A 16,697-nucleotide genomic window follows, 5' to 3' on the forward strand; every position below is an offset into this window, starting at 1 on the left:
AAAGATAACAATGAGAAAAATTTTTAAAATGAAATAAGAAGTAAAAGTATTAGAGAGAAATTGACAAATACTGAAGACTGGCAAAGAAGACACAACATTCAAATAACAGGTGACATTTAAAGATAAAGCAAGGGAACAGAATACATAGGAAAGTGATGCTTCTATAAAAAGTTCCAACAGGAAAACCAGTAAGAAATTATGCACTGAAAGAGCACCATGTACCCAGGAATAGAGAGGCAAAATGACCGACACCAAGTTATATGCGGGCAATATTACTGGACTTCAATGGGAAAGAAAATGATTGTTTTGGTCCCACCTGTGCAATTCTGATCCAAGATTTTCTGGAAAACCCTGGAGAGGAGGGCCTCCCAGCAGGGCAGACAACGAGGGAAAGGCAGAGAGCTGGAGAGAGACCAGCACACCCTTGGAACAGGAGGAGTGGGTGTAGGATGGAGGGACAACCAGGAAGCTGGAGGGGAAGGAAGCCCTGGGTGTGGACCCTGGACACTCACCCATGTAAGGCTTGGTCCCAGCCATGGAGGAGGCCTTCTCTGCTCCCCTTATGACGGTTGCTATGTTGAAGTCTGTTATGTGAACGTGTCCTGCAATGACAGATACAGAAACTCAGTTAGTGGGAGCTATAGGTGGTGCACTCTTTCCTTGTGTGGTCGAAACCTGTGGTCTGCAAGGTGAAGTGTAGGGAGAAAGTATCAGAATGAGGCGGATAAGGACACACTATAATGTTTTTAATTGACATAAATGGCCACAAATGTTTTGAAGTGAGTATTTTGAAGAGGGTTAATGGCAAAGTGTCCTTTAGTGTATTTTCTGGTAGTGGGGATTGAACTTGGGTCCTTCTGCTTGCGAGGCAGGTGGAGGAACCACTGAGCTAAATCCCCGGCCCTTGTAATATATTTTAAAATATTTAAACTTCACCATAGTTTGGGATCACATCTTGTAGATAAGTGGCATACAGAAAATTGGCTTTGAGGGGACTCGGAGAGCACCTTCAAGAGACAGGAGGACACTGTCTGCAGCAGGTATGACGGCAGGCCTGGGAGAGGGGAGTGTCTGATATGATCGGCCAGGGTACACGGCAAAGACATCAGGTGTCACATGCACATCCTGCATCCCAGGCTCAGCTGCCAACATGAAGTGTGTGCATGCTGCTGCTCCGGGCCCCATCCAGAGCCCCAGGTGACACGCTGCAGCAATGCTCTCATGTAGTAATGATCTGTAATTCTCTTCAGGTGCTGTTGCGAAGCTGGTATTTTCTGGGATGCATAAGTCTTTGCCTGTAGCATATTATCCTGCCAAGGCACGGCTCAGAACCACTTTCTCCAGCCAGGCCCAACCTGCCCCACACCCCCATCTCCTTTTTGCATACTAACACAGAGGCAGGTTCACATCCTTGCTGTGGCCCGGGCCACACACAGCATGCACACCACCACCGTGAGAGGATCTGGGGCCTTTGGACCCAGCTTTCATTTGATTTTCTTTCATTTCTTCCTCTCTTTAAAACGTTTGGCATCCGCATTTTGGAAAGAATGTCAGCTCATTGCTGTAAGTCAAAGAGCACAGAACTCGATTTTGAGTCCTTTTTAACCCCTGCCCTTGTGTAGCTCCTCTACCCCATGAAATCACACCAATTTATGTTGCTTCCCCAGCATTTTCCCTGTGTTTACACAAACACACATCCACATGTCTTGGAACTTGGGTTTGTTTTTAAACAATGAGATTGTATCCAGGAGTCATTCTTAAAGTTATGTTTGCACTTGGCTATGTTCAAGGACATCTTTGCAACTTAGTGCACACAGATGTCGGTGAGGCATTCAGTCCACTATGCTGTGGATTAGTTCATTTTCTGTGGCTCTAACAAATACCTCGGGCTGCACACACATAAAGAGGTTTATTTAGCTTATAGGTTTGGAGGCTTAAAATTTAAGCTCAGGTGACCTCATCTGTCTCTGCCACCCCTGGAGGGAGGCCCTGGCTGTGTTATGGCAGAGCGGTGGGTTCCTGGCAGGAGCACATGCTTGCGGGGGGCCACGTGGTGAGCAGGAGAGCAAGGCTGTCCCCTGCATCCCTCTCTGGTCACAGTCAGCTCTTGTGGGGACGGAGGCACTGCGTGAGAGCAGGATTAACCTCTTCTGAGGGGAATGCCCCAGCACCCTCACCATGCTCTGATGGACCCCACATCTCACAGGTTCCAACACCCCTAATGCTGCCACCAGGCCACCTGCTCATGAACTCTTGGAGCACAAACCACACCCAAAACCACACCACTACGGTCCTCGTTTATTCTAAATCCATTTCCCCTACAATTAATTAGGGGATAAAACGTGAGCTGAAGTTTTACTTTTTTGTGGACTTTCACATTTTTTACTGTAGAAATCATAATGCTTTTTAAATTAACACGGTACACCTCCCAGTCCCTATGGAGTGTTACATAATACAGAGTATGCATTATTTTAAGATATTAGTACACATTGTATGTTAGACACATATTGTTTTTATTATAATTATGATACACATGGTACGTTGGTTCACAAACTCAATTTTCTTCATGATTCTGGTCGCAAACCAAACTGGACGAGAACCGAATCAAATTTCCCCATAAGGTCAACATTGACCCAAACCACTGAATTTGATTTGGTTCTCATCCAACTCAGTTTGCTACCAGAATGATGAAAAGAATCAAGTTCATGAACTGAGGTTACCATTGTATATTATTTAATATAAATGACTTTAAATCTGAAAAATTCTGAATTGGGAAAACGTATCTACCCCCAGGAATTTCAAGTAAGAAACTGTGGACTTGAAGTTGCAAAGTGTTCCACTGTACCACTGTATCCTATTTTATGCAACACTTTGATGCTGTGGGTAGTCAGTCTGTTTCTAGTGTTTTTGCTGAATTGTTTACCTTGTTATTAAACATGCAGCAACAAGCAGTCTTAGATGTATCTTTAAGCATTGGTTCTTTTACTCCAACTGAATAAATTCCCAGAAGTGGAGATCAAGGGTATACAGATTATGTTCCAAAAAGTTGTGATTCATGGTACAATAAACAGAATGTAAGTGCATTTCTCCAAAGTTTCACTAGCATTAGTTGTTGTCAGTAATCTTTGGTGGTACAACTCAGGTGGTGGGAAATGATGTTTCCATGCTGAGGAGCCCACCACTTTTGATGTGATCAGCTTCCACCACGGATTTCCTGTGTGGGACCTTGGCCAGTTTTAAATGAGCTCCTTATGTACAAGATACACTTACCTTTTTCTGTTATGTATTGTTAGGAGCAATGCTACATAATTCTAGGGAAAAATCATTTGAGTAGGCCTAGTTCTCCTGCCCACAGACCAGCTACAACATTTCAGACATAATTGCATTTTGGCCTCGGGTCACAACTGAGACTTCAGGGATCCCCAGATGCTGTAATCTCCAGGACAAGACCACACCTGCGGGAGACACCAGGGAGGAACTAAATCTTCATCTGCATAGTTCCTTATTGTTCTTAGATTTCGGCCACCCCCACCCAGTCTTTTGTTACACCTTATTTATCCCATTGTGAAGTACTGAAATCTACCTATTCATTTGTTACATTTGTTTCTCCTGATGTACTGAATAAAAGGTGCTGCAAGCTAGGGGTTTTTGTCTTTGCTGCCCAGAGCAGCACTGATCGGACCCAAAGCTCAGCTTCTTCTCAGTCTCATTTGTCTACCTTTCCTGTAATTCACCGTGTGCTGCCGTGGCTCACAGGAGACCAGGACTAACTGCAGAGGTTCTGGTAACGTCCCCTTCCCCTGTTCCCTACAATGTATGATGCTGATATTTCTCTAAGCCTGTTGCTTTTCTTTTGACTTTGTCTAGAGTGTCTTTTGTCATGTAGTTTAGAAATGCAAACAATATTGTTTGCATTAATTTCTAGTTTCTAAGTGCTGTTTTTCTTATAACTTTCCATTTTCCAGAGGCCTCCACCCTAAGATTTTACATAGTCAGAGATTATATTTTCTTATAATACTTACACAATTTACCTTTTATATTTAAATTTTGCAACACTTTTGTCTATGGTATGAGATAGAATTCTGATTTTTATTTCTCCCAAATGGACAGCCACTTGTGCCAACATTTACTAGAACTTCATCCATCCCCGATAACTTGCAATGTGACCATTCCGTATCCAGCCCCACATACGCCTGGGTCTTCTTATGGATGCTGTCTTGTGTTCTGCGGTCCTGTTTATCTGGTGCTATATTGGTTTAACCTCAACAGTCGTGTGGCTCGTGTACTGTTAGGGTTGGTGCCCCCTGGCTCTCTTTTCTTTCCAATGTAATTTGGGAGTTCTCAGGTATTTACTCTTCTGAATGAACCTAAGACAAATTCCATCTGGTTTTGGAAAACACTCCCCTTCGGGTTTGGATAGGTGTTGCTGTAACTTACTATCCATGGGCCAAGGGTGCACCTTTTCTGCTTCATCTAGGGTCATCCTCGTGAGGGTCCACTCAGGTGACCTGAGATCCTCCTTGGAGGGATGGAAATGTGCCAGCACATGTGCAAATCAGAGCTGACTGCTAGGCCATTTGCTTCCCATACACATCTAACTCAGGCATTGTGCAGTACCCATTAGCACAGTTCTAGGAAAGTATGGATAGCTGATAATCCACACTCCACATCCCGTCCTCTGACATGCTTCTCTCTTGCACAGAGATTCCCCTCCCCTCTGAGCCTCTGTCTGATGCCATTTAGAATACACATCCCTCTCTGCCCGATCACCTGCATTTACCCTTTAAAACCTGGCCCAAGAGTTACATTACTAACAGATGTATAGCTAGCCTGTGCTCGAGTACTTCTGCCCACAGGAAGCTCACTCTCGAATACACAGGGTGGTTTATCTGACTGTGACTTAGTCTGTTTGGCTTCTTTGATAGAATGCTGTGGGCTGGGCGGCTCTCAGCAGACACATTCCTCGGAGCTCTGGAGGGGAAGTCAGGTCAGTGGGTGCATGGCTGGTGCTGGTGAGAGTCCTTGCTGTGGTTTCTGTGTTTGTGTCCCTCCAGAACCATTCTGAACTTTAGCTGCCAGCGCAACAGTGCTTGAGGCGGAGTCCTCTGCCACAAAGCCTCTGCCCTGTGAATGGATTTGAGCCCTTATGAAGAGGCTCCCAGTGTGGCCCCTTTGCCCTCCTGCCCCTGCTGGGTGAGGATACAGTGCCGTGATGCTGCTGTGCACCCACACAGTGCTCATCAGACATAGAATCTGCCGGTGCCTTGATCTGAGACTTTCAGCTCCAGAACCAAGACAAACTTCTGTTCTTTGTAAACTGCTCAAGCTGGGGTATTTTGTTACAGCAGCAGGGACGGACCAAGACAGGCTCCGCTCTTCTGCTGACTCCTAGAGGGGTTGCTGACTGACCAACTAACCACCCAAATAAAAGACTGAACTCAAAAAGCCTCGCCAGCAAAGCCTGTTGGCTTCCTTCATTCTTTATGCTCACAGAGATGTCATGGTGCTCACAGGAGTGGACTGCACTCTGGGTTAAGACTGTAGCAAGGTCACTTTTTCAGATGGCTGGAGCCAGGCTCTCTCTCCATGATTTTATAATCGTCCAGGCTAGTGTTAGGTTTGTCACCACAGGGAGCTGAAAGTTGGGTTATTTTCTGAGTGTGAAAAATATGACACCAGGTAGCTGAAGGAGCCGTGTTCTTTTTTCGTCTATGCAGCCCTTCTTTGCTGAGCACTTACTATCTGTTGGAGGGGAGGCGGGGTTGAGCCCACAGACTCTGAACCCCGGTCAGTTATGGATGTCACGGATTGGAGGAGGACAGAGGGTGAGCTCCCACACTCCTCTTTTTGGGGCTGCAATCTGTTCATGATACCCCAGACGGGGGCAACTTCTCCGCAGATCTGGGAGGGAGCACCCGGAGCCTCCCAGGTCGCTCTTCAATCCACCAACGGCGACCCTGGTCCACTGAGCATCTTCCCTTCCCCTCTCCTGCTGCATCCCGCGAAGAAGTGTTCATCAAATGGACGAGGGCCTGGTGGCCTGGGACCTACCAGGCCACAGCGGGAGAGGGGATGTGAAGGGGACAGTCAGCCTTGAGTGGGCGGCCTTGGTTGGGCGCAGTGGATTCCTTCCAGATCTGATCTCTGGAAGCCCCTTTGATGGGGGCCAGGCGCCCCTGGGAGTCCGTGGGATGGGCACAGAGACAGCGCCCCCTAGAGGGACAGGCCAGGAGCTCGGGCGGGACACCCACAGGCAGCAGTCTGCTTCCACAGCGTCCTCTGGCGTCACACTTGAATTTGGAGGAACCCTCGCACAAATGTCTGTTGTGACTCAGCTGCATGACAGGGTCTGCATCATGCCTGAGCCCGAGGTCAGCGCGGTGCTGGAGAAATGAAGGAACCGGAAGCCCGAGGGAGGGGAGGACCAGAGCTGTGAGCCCAGCTGCCTTGCCCACGGTCCCAGTGTCCCCAGCTCCCCTGCACTCGATGCTAAAAATAGCTGTGCTTCTGAGGCGTCTGTGTGGCCTGGAGCGCTGGCCGCCCATCCTCCATGCGGGATCGTGCAGAGCTACCCTTGCCTCCCGCTTATCTTCATGGAAATCACAGCGGACTTATCGCAGAACCACAACAAAAAGAAGAAAGAAATCCAATCAAACTCCATCACAAGCTTATCCGAGCTTCACTTGGCTTCCAGCAGCAGGACTGGCTGTTTGCGAACAAGCCTTTGTCTGATAAAGAACGAAGGGGGTCTTTCTGTTCTGTTGGATTCTTTCTGTTCTGTTGGATTCTTTCTATTCTGTTGGATTGGGGTTCTTCCTGTGTCCTGGTCATGAGATGGGAACCTAGGGCTCTGGAGAAAAATCTATCTGCTCTAGGCTGCCCCGGTGCACAGGTAAACTATAAAATGGAAGCTATGCAGGTCCACACTGCAGGGGACTGTAGCCCCTTTGGTGAGATTTGGCAGGGACACTCCTGTCCCTGTTCTTTCCGGTGCTCTCCTCTGGACACACTGCAACCCCACAAAGCCTGCCTTTATTTGCACCCTATCTGAGCTCATGCCCTGTGGAGACCACCCGCCTGCAAGAGCCTTGAGGGAGCTCAGAAAGTTTGAGTTCCTCACACCTTTTCCCTGCTTCTGTGGCTCTCGAAACCATGCAACTAGATTTCTGCCTCAGTGGGTTACTGCCAAGGGCCCTGTCACCTGACTGATACACTTCCCGTCCACCTGGCTGTGCTGGGCATGCGATTTGACTCAATCCTGTTCATCACAATGAAATAGATAGCAGTTGTGAAGTTTTCCTTTCCTAACCATGACCTCCTCTACAGTGATTCTACCAGGTGCCACCCTTGACAGCATCTTTCAGCACTCACATCCTCTCCTACCCCTTTCTTTGCTACCTCCTGTGTCACAAGGGCAGCAGGAACCTCCTGCCCTAACTCTCTTGCAGCTCAGCTCTCCGCCAGGTTTAGGTTCTGCTGATGAGATGCTCTCACCTTCCCGGGAGAGAATCCAAGGGGGAGCAGGCTCCAGACATGACATGGTTGAAGCACTTTCTGGTCAGCTTTCATGACAGGAGCAGCTGAGGAACTGACTGTCCTGCTAAGGTCCCAGAGTTGGACTCTGAGCCCAGGCAGGTTTCCTCTGGCCCACAGCCCTCTGCCTCACCAAGCCCTTTCTCTTGGGTGGCCTAGTAATGGCACCACTTCTGCCCAGGGCACAGGGTGGCAGGATCACTCTTTCTGCCCATTGCAGTACAGGTAACCTGCCCTTTCCAGGGAACTGTGCCTCATGCAGCCAGGGCAGCCTGGGAACACTGAGCCCTAGGACGGTCCTTTTGAGCCTGAGCTGGAATCAGGGGCCGGCACCAGAGGGAACAGGGGAGGAAGAGCTGCCACACTCACTGTGGCTCCCACACACAGAATCTGGGGGAAGCGCACAGCCAGCCTCTTACTCCACTGAACCGCCTGGGCCAGGGCAGGCATTTGTGACAGACACTCCCACAGGCTGGAGGCCTATGAACCACGGACCTGCATTTCTTTCAGTCCACAGCCTGGGAGAGCCAAGGTCAGAGTGCCAGAGCCAGTGTCTGGTGAGGCAGAGCTGTCAGGAACCTTCTCACGCTGTCCTCACCCAGTGCACGGGTGAGGGAGCTCTCTGGGGACTCTTTTCCAAGGGCTCAGCCCTTGCGCTTCACCGAGTCCTCATCTCCTAAGACCATCAGCCTGGGGTTAGGATTCAACATTTGATCTTGGGGGATGCAGACATTCTGACCACGACACAGTGGTTATTTGGGGTGAGCAAACTCACTCAGTTCAGCTGTGTCCAGGTCCCCTTAGCAGTGCACAGGGTCCCAGCCACACGTTCTATGGGGAGCTGTCCTTCACCAGGGGGCTGCCTGTCCTGGGGTCGGAGCCTCTTCTGGCCCTCACACAAACCCAAGCCTCTATCAGCAGCAAGGATGTTGGGAGCAATGTTACATAATTTTAGGGTAAAATCATTTGGTTATCCTAGTTCTCCTGCCTACAGCCCAGCTATGAAATTTCGAGACATAATTCCATTTTGGCCTCTGGTCACAGCTGAGACCTCAATGATCCAGTGATGCTGTGATTTTTCAGGACAAGAAACATCTTGGGAGCTGAGAACATCCAGGGAGGAACAAACATCTACTCAGTTTCTCTTTGTTTTTGGATTGTTACAACTTATTTACTTGGATGTACTGAACTCTCTGCAAGTCATTTGTTACCTTTGTTTCTCCCGATGTGGTAAACTGGAGGCTTGCGTCTCTGACGCTCAGAGCAGCACTGATCAGACCCAAAGCTCAGCTTCTTCTCAGTCTCATTTTTCTACCTCTCCTGTAATTCGCTGTGTGCTGCCATGGCTCGCAGGAGCCTAGGACTCACTGCAGAGGTTCTGGTAACGTCCCCTTCCCCTGTTCCCTACCCGGGGAGGTTACCTTGGCTCTGTCAGCCACTCCCGTGTTTTCTTCTTTATCCAAATCTCATGGGGGAAGGAAGGCAGCCCTCCCACTCATATACTGAAATCCAGAATATGCCCTTATTTGGAAATAGAATCACGGGATGTCTTAGTCACTTTCTTATCACTGGGACACAATACTGACCCCATGATTTAAAGGAGGAAAGATTTCTTTTGGCTCATGGTCTGTAGAAGTTTCAGTCCATGGTTGGCTGGGTCCAAGGCAGGAAGGGCCTGGTGGGAAGCTGGGGGAGGAGAGCTGCTCAGGCCATGGTGGCCAGGAGGCAGAGAGAAGGGAGGAGAGACGAACCCTTCCAGGTCACTCCCGGTGACCACCTTCTGACCAGGCTCCATCTTCTAATTACAATTTAGCCACTGGACTCCTCTGGTCCAATCCTTTTCCAAAAGCCCTGCCTATGAGTGTACGAGGCTATTGGGGAACGTCTAGATAGAAACCATAACTCTGCAGATGTCATTAGTTAAGATAAGGTCGTACTGGAATAGCGTGGCCCCTAATCTGATCTGACTGGTGACTTTGGAACAAAGGGGAATTTGGCCATAGTCTTGCCCCCAGGGGGAACAGGATGTGAAGACTGGGTTTGTACTGCCATGGACCAAGAAGCCACAAGAAGTGAGGAGAAGGGCCTGGGGCAGGTGCTTCCTGGGAGCCTCCAGAGGGAGCAGAGTCCTGCTGACCCTTGACCTGGGACTTCTGGACAGCAAGAAGGAACATTGCTGCTGCTTCAGCCTTCAGTTGTGAGACTTTGTCATGGTAACTTTAGGGAACACAGGGGTGGCTACTGGGGCCCCTGAGTCTCACATACTGGGTCTGTAGGACATCAGCACCCTCCCCTGCACAGCACTCTGGTGGAAACTCCATTCCCAGCAGCCTTCCAGCCTTCCAAGGTCACCTGGGGCAGTTTAAACCCACTTCTATCTTTGTCCTCAAACTCTTAGAGCCCTTTCTAGATTGATAGCGCTCACCATTGGCTCCTGAGACTTGGAAGAAACATGTCTGCCCTCCTTGTCTGGGGCTCCCCCCTTCCCTTTGGCTGTTCCACTTCCCAGATCTGATACACTGTCAACAACACATGCCCAGTTTTAAAACTTCTTGGAGTCTCCTCCTGCTGGCATGGCAGGGAACAGCCTATTGAATGTTTTGACAAGGGAGGAGTGGTGTTGATGCTGCTGGCCATGGCCATTCAGGGGCGCAGTCATCAAGTTTATCACCACAAGTGCTAACAACAGATGGGGGGGTGCTTCCGTGAAACAAGCCCAGTTAACGAGCGTCTTGGGATTGAGTGTATTAACAGGAAACTGGAGGTGCAGGAAGGCCAGCAGACCAGGGGCCAGTCACCATTGGAAAGGTGGATGGCTGCAGTTCCAAAAGGAGGCAGACGGTTCAGAGAAGGGCCACACAGGGAGCCCCAGGGGGGGTCAGGAGGGGAGGGGCCGTGGTGTGGTTTTTGCAGGAAGGACAGGGCCTGCAGGGTGAGCAGCTTGGGATCGGCTAATTAGGACAATTTCAGCACAGGGGTGTCAGGGCAGGTGCACCATGGCCCAAAGTAGAGCCACATACAGCCAGTGTTGGGGCCTCTGAGTCGGCTGGCTTGTGTCTGAAGAGCATACCGCTTGGGAGTTGTTTCCTCCCAGCTCGAGGCCTGGCTAGGCCTGGCAGGGGTCAGCAAGGCCCCAGCACTGAAGCAGCAGAATGCAGAAAACAAAAGCCAGGGCCCATACTGGAGGGGAACGAACATGCCCTGGGTGCAGCCCCTGCATTAGCAGCTGTCCAGATCCGGCTCAGCTTGTGATCTCCCTCAGTGCTCCTGCAAGGTGGTGGGGAGGGACTGGGCTTCGGTGAGGCTCTGTGGACCCCCAGGGCTCAGGATCCAACATGGACGAGTCTTACCGGGGAAGCCCTCCTTCCCCACTGTCCCGGCCTCCGTGCCTTCTGCCCTCCCAGTGCCCAGCACGGGTCCTGCTAGGCCACACACCTGTTCAGGTTTCTGTCCCTGCATCAGCCCTGTGTGAGGGCTTAGAATGACCTGGGAACTATAAAAGTCCCAGTGCCCTGCCTGCAAGAGGGTTGGGGGAGAGCTGGGGTCCCACTGATGCTCGGTGGGTGATGGGCAGGTATCCTGGGAACTGTCACCCCGGAGCAGGGGGTCCTTGGGGACAGAGGCTGCTCATCATTCAACCACAGGTCAATGCTGGCTGATAGCAGGTCTGCCACCGCAAGGCAGGGACCATTTCTGGAATAGGGAAGAGGATGGGAATAAGATCCAAGGAGCTCTGAACTGGAGACACACAGTGCCCAACACAATGCCTCCCTTGTGGTGCTGACTCCCCTCTGTGCCAGTCTTTGCGGCAGTTTATCACCGTGTGGGGAAAGACCCAGAGCTCACCTATGCCTGTGGTCCCTGCTGCTTCCACCATTGGCAGCAAATCCAGCCAAGACCAGCTGGGCCCAGCCTGAACCCTTCACCCCACAACCTGGAGCTGACGGGCTGTTGCTTGTGCCCGTCCTAAGACTGAACATCCACCCCGAAAGAGCAGGAAGCTGGCAGACACCATGGAGCAGAGAGGCCCGTGGGGATGTGGGGACTGTGTAACTAGCGGGCTGAGCATGATGAATAGAACATTAATGAGTTTAAAAGGTGTGATTAAAGATACAGGGAATGTTTACGAAAAATTGTATTGCAATAAAAGACACATTGCGGTGAATCTCTTTCAAAATCGTCTCTCTTGCTTCAAACATACTTAATGTTCTTGCCATTTTCTGTAGCAGTTCTGGAAGTCCTCTTTCATGAGTGTCTTTAGCTGCACTGTCACGGACACCTCACTGTCCTCAATCCATTCAAAATATTTCCCTTTCATGGTCATTGTGACTTTGAGGAAGAGCCAGAAGTCACAAGATGCCAGTTCCAGCGAATAAGGTGGATGAGGACACCGCGCCTTGTTTTTACAAGCCTGCCTTTCCGTTGGATGGTGCTCGGCAGCAGCATTTGTGTATTTTTGCTCACACCTTATAAAGACACTGAGGAAAGAGAACTTCCTGAACTGCTTTAGAAAGTAGCAGGACCAGTGGGGTGAGTGTGTTTGAACTGAGGGGGAGGATTCTGAGGGGGCTTCATGTAATACATTTTTAGAATTTAAACATTCAGTATATATTTTGATCACACCTCATATTTAATGCTGTTTATATTTCATTGGAAACAAGGCTCACCAGCTTGTTCTCTGAGACAACACTTAACAAGCCCCACGATGGGGCCTTTAAATAGCAGCAGGGAGTTCCCGGTGTTGAACACGGCCTTGGAGAGTGGATTACAGCAGGTGTGGTAGATGCCATTGCAAGTGTACCTGTAACCCATGTGGGAACAGGCGTAGCATTTCACTCAATGGAGAGCACTCCAATTGAATGACCACCCAAAATGAATGCATAGAATTAAATTCTTGTGGAGGGACCTGAAAGTCACATTCCTTGTGTTGTCATCAGCTCGGAGATATCAGATGTGAGTTTTCACCTGACCTCTGGCCCAGGTGCTTCTGTGAGCTCCAGGAAATCCCTGGTTGGCTTGGGAGAAAATCCCTGGGTGGTTTTCATATGTAGGTGAAAGTCTGAAAATGATAGTGGGAGCTGTTAGTAGAAGGAGTAGAAGTGGCCGTCAGGATGCCTCCCTGGTCCACTGAATGCCGAGTACCTTAGAAGACCTGCTTTGCCATAGCTGGAGTGAGCTCCCTCTGTGGGCACCACCCAGTGACCTGAGCCAGACCCAGGGGAGCCTTTTGGGTCCCGGGGCCACCCCTTCTCCTGTTTGTCCTCTGTTCTGCCTAGGATTGTCTTCCTTCTACATTCATGTTTGGGGATACGGATCCCAGACCCCCAGCACCTTGGGATGTAACTGCATTTGGAGATAAGTTGTTTAATTGAAACATTAAAAGGAAGTCACAAGGATGGCCCTGGTCCCATCTGCCTGGTGACCTTAGAAGAAGAGGAGATGAGGTCACAGGCTGCAGAGAGGGACACGTGTGAGGACCCAGGGAAGAGATGCCCCCTGCCCCTCAATGACTCCTGAATCTCAGATGTGCTGGAAGTGAATATTTGTGGGTTAAGACCCCAGGTCCCCAGGGAATTTGCTCTGGTGGCCCTAGCAGATGACACACCTGGTTCCTGATGGGGCTCATCTGCTCTTCCTGGTCCATTTTTCCATCCGTCAACTCCAGTGGTTGCTCTAAACCCCACTGGGCAGTTATTCTTCTGTGGCTCCTATGGACCTCAGAGCAGAACCCAAAGCACTAAACCCCGGAATCTAACACAGAACCTGGAGGACTAGCTCACTGAGGTAGGACAGGGCTGCCTGGGACACCTACCAAGGGCATCTCACTGTCCAAGATGTGGTCCTGAGAGCACCCGTGTTGCCCTCCTGGGGGAGCAGTGGAGACTCAAGGTCTCAGGCCCACTCAGACCTCTAAGCCAACCTGAGAAGGTACCAGGGGACCCGGAAATGGAGCACCACTTCCCCATCTTGACACTGAGGATCAGAGAGATTCCAAAGGGTCATGAGTGAGCGACCTGGGGTTCCCACACCTGTCCCCACTGCACCCTGCAGTCCCCAAAGCAGGGGATGAACAGCAATGACTTCAGAGGCCAAACCTTCAGAGGAACTCAACTCGGCCTGATGCCCACCCTCCAGGATGGGAACAGAGGGAGGCTTTGCTTGCCAGCCCTAGACCAGCTCACCAGGCCACCCGCTGCCCAGAACCCCATGCTGTCCACTGCAGTGTCCCCAAGGAGCCCCCACGGGCTTACCGTGCTCGTCCAGCAAGATGTTGTCCGGCTTGATGTCCCTGGAAGAGAAAACAGAGAAGTGGGCCATGTGATTCCTGGGGTCTGCTGAGGGGACCCTGATGCCTGCCCCTGCCAGGTCTCAGATGGGGCAGAAGAGTCATCATGCTAACATTTTCTTTTCTGGTCTGGAACTGCAGGCAGATTGCTTGACTATTGTTTTTCCTAAATATTTTGAATTTTTGACATCTCTGCTCTAAGTATCCAAGAACCTCTTGACATATACATCCGCAGTTTTATTTTGTTGTTCCAGTAGAGACTAGATGGTGTCTGTGCCAGTTGGCTGAGGCACGTGCCTGCTATGAGGTTGCCTTGTCCCACACAGGAACACAGGGAGTCAGAGGACAGCACACTCTGGCCATATCCAGACCCCCGCCTGGTTCTGTGTGTATGCTCTGTAAGCTTAGATCGCTTTTATATCTTTAAAAGGTTGTAAAAACAAAGTAACTCACAAACAAATGAACAAAAGTGGCAAAGAGTATACAACAGGGACTGATGTAACCATGCAGCCCTGAAGTTCTTACTCTCTGGCCCTCTGTGAAGAGCATTTCACACAGTGGTCTATGTGGCAAAATCAGAGGCCCGTGTCACCATTATAGCAATAGGCCTCCCTACTCCCAAGTGGCACTTTATAAAATTTTGTTTTTCCAATACTAAAGATTGAACCTAGGGCCTTTGCACTGAGCTGTATCCCTAATCCTTTTTTTAATATTCTATTTTGAGACAGGCCCTCACTAGATTGCTGAATTGCCCAGGCTGGGCTTGGATTTGTGATCCCTCTGTGTCAGCCTCCTGGAGTGCTAGGAGTACAAGTGTGTGCCACCATGCCCATCTTTCCAAGTGGCACTTTTAAAGGGGGGGGGAGCAATGCTGGGCACCATGAAGGAAGGTGGGGCACAGGCCAGCATGGAAGGGAAGGTGACGTAGGACCTTGGCTTACTGCAAATGTGCACGCACTTGCCAAAGCTCTGCGCTGAAACACGGATTGCAGAAACGCACGCTGCACACAGTCGTTTATAATAAATGTCAAAGTAACTGAGACTAATGACAGCTTTCTTGGCAATAAAGCGCAATCACCCAGAGTTTATCAAATACTCATTCTACCCGAGAACGCACTGAGGTTGTCTGTAATAAGGTCAAACGCTGGCTTCCTCGGGAGGAAAGAGACACTCGGCCTATATATTTAAACGTTTAGTCTCATCGTGACTCTTGGAGCCCATGAATTTTGATGAGCATTAAGTAAAAGGGCCCCTGCTGCCCAGTTCACAAAATATCTTCTGCAAACAAAGCGATTATGTGCAGAGGCGGCCAGGGAGTCCCGTGGGAGGCACAAACTCGAGAAGGGACAAAATCAAAACAAAAGCCAGAAGCCCCAGTGTCAAGTGTGAGTGGCTCCCGGGGCAGGGTGGCAGGGTGGCTCCCAGCAGGGAAATGAAAGACTTGTCAAGAATTAAAATGATGTAGTAGCAAATGCTCAGCTCATCCTTTAAGGTGGAAAGTCCATAACAGGCTGGAGCTGGCTCCAAGGCAGAGGGGCCACAGTTCCTGTTGGGCCAAAGGTAGCAAAGCAACAGGAGAACCAGGGGGCCCTCAACAGCGTCTCTCTGGCCCTTTTATCTTAAGCAGATTACTTAGGGTGGGCAGCACTCACACCTTCAATCCTAGTGCCCTTGAGCCTAGCCTTGCTCCATGAACCGATTTCAGAAAAGGCCCCGCCTACGACTCCATGAGGCTTTGGGGGGCATCACGACACAGCCATAACAGATGGGGATGACCTTGTTCGGGGCATGGAGACGGGAGGCTGTGGCTGTGGTCTAGGAGGCGTCAGGGCCGTGACCCACGGAGATCGTGAGCAGGAAGACAAAGGCAGGCAGCTGAGCTGCGAGACTGAGAAAGTGTGATCCTGTGCACGGGCTGAACAGTGTGCCCCCAAATCCACAGCCCCTGTAACTTCAGAACAGGACCTTATGTGGAAATGGAGTCTTTGCAGATGTAATTAGTTAAGGGTCTGAAGATGAAATTATCCCGGATTCGGGGTGGGTCCCTAATCCGATGACTCATGTCTTCAGAGGAGAAAGGAGCTGCAGATGTGGACACAGACACAGGGGAGCAGACAGCCATGCGGAGACAGGGACAGAGATCAGAGCAAAGCAGCCAAGGAACAGAAATTGGGGAATCCAGGGATGACTGTCCCCAAGACGCCCTGAGGAAACATGGCCCAGGCATACTGTGGCTTCGCACGTGTGGCCGAAATGATGAGAGTAGACTTACATCATTGTAGACCACCACAGGGCCTGGCATTCCACACCAAGGCCTCTCCTGCCAGCACGGTCATCCCTGCCTGGGTTTCCTTTACTGAGTGGAGGAAGCATCTAGTACAGGACACGTGCCTCTGTGAGGCTCTCAGCACACAGCACTCACAAGGGCCCTCTGTGGTCACGGGGGAACCACAGAGTAAGCCCAGTCTGACAGGGTCCTTGCTGTTTAGGAGGGAGGCAGGCGTGTGAACAAATGGCAGTTCCCAAGTTGAGGTGACTGCTTCAAAGACAAGACACCAGGGCCTGGAGAAGAGACCGCAGAAGGGCCCCACCTCTCCACACGGCCAGAGGAGGCCTCTCAGAACAGCAGAGCCGGCTCTGGACACCCCAGGGAGCTGCCTGGGCAGCAAACGGCCACAAGGAGAAATGGGCTGACTGTGACACACTCTGGGCCCTTTGATCAGGTTACATCACATAGCAACACTGTAAGACTCTGTCCCAGCAGCCTGGAGGGAGACCCTCTCTTGCTGGCTCGGAGGACCCACGCTGGCACAAGGGAGGAGGGGCTTGGAGGGACATGCGGCCCCTCTAGGAGTTGAGCATGGTCTCTAGTCAGTGA

At 50.5% G+C, this 16,697-nt stretch overlaps 1 protein-coding gene across 17 annotated transcripts in view; it reads right to left on the bottom strand.

Moving 5' to 3' along the window:
* Positions 1-16,697, bottom strand: part of Stk32b (serine/threonine kinase 32B) — a 332,979-nt gene that overhangs the window by 84,388 nt on the left and 231,894 nt on the right. For all 17 annotated transcript variants that reach the window (XM_087187328.1, XM_013073058.3, XM_004847305.4 and 14 more), the window contains 2 exons: positions 13,785-13,822; positions 513-602 (listed from right to left, as the gene is read on the bottom strand). In XM_087187328.1, the coding sequence (XP_087043454.1) occupies positions 513-602; positions 13,785-13,822 (128 nt within the window). The remainder of the gene's footprint in view (positions 1-512; positions 603-13,784; positions 13,823-16,697) is intronic.

The sequence above is a fragment of the Heterocephalus glaber genome, unplaced genomic scaffold (genome assembly GCF_053883595.1).
Source record: "Heterocephalus glaber isolate CG9 unplaced genomic scaffold, H.glaber_assembly_v1.0 deba00001509, whole genome shotgun sequence".
Taxonomy (NCBI): Eukaryota; Metazoa; Chordata; class Mammalia; order Rodentia; family Bathyergidae; genus Heterocephalus; species Heterocephalus glaber.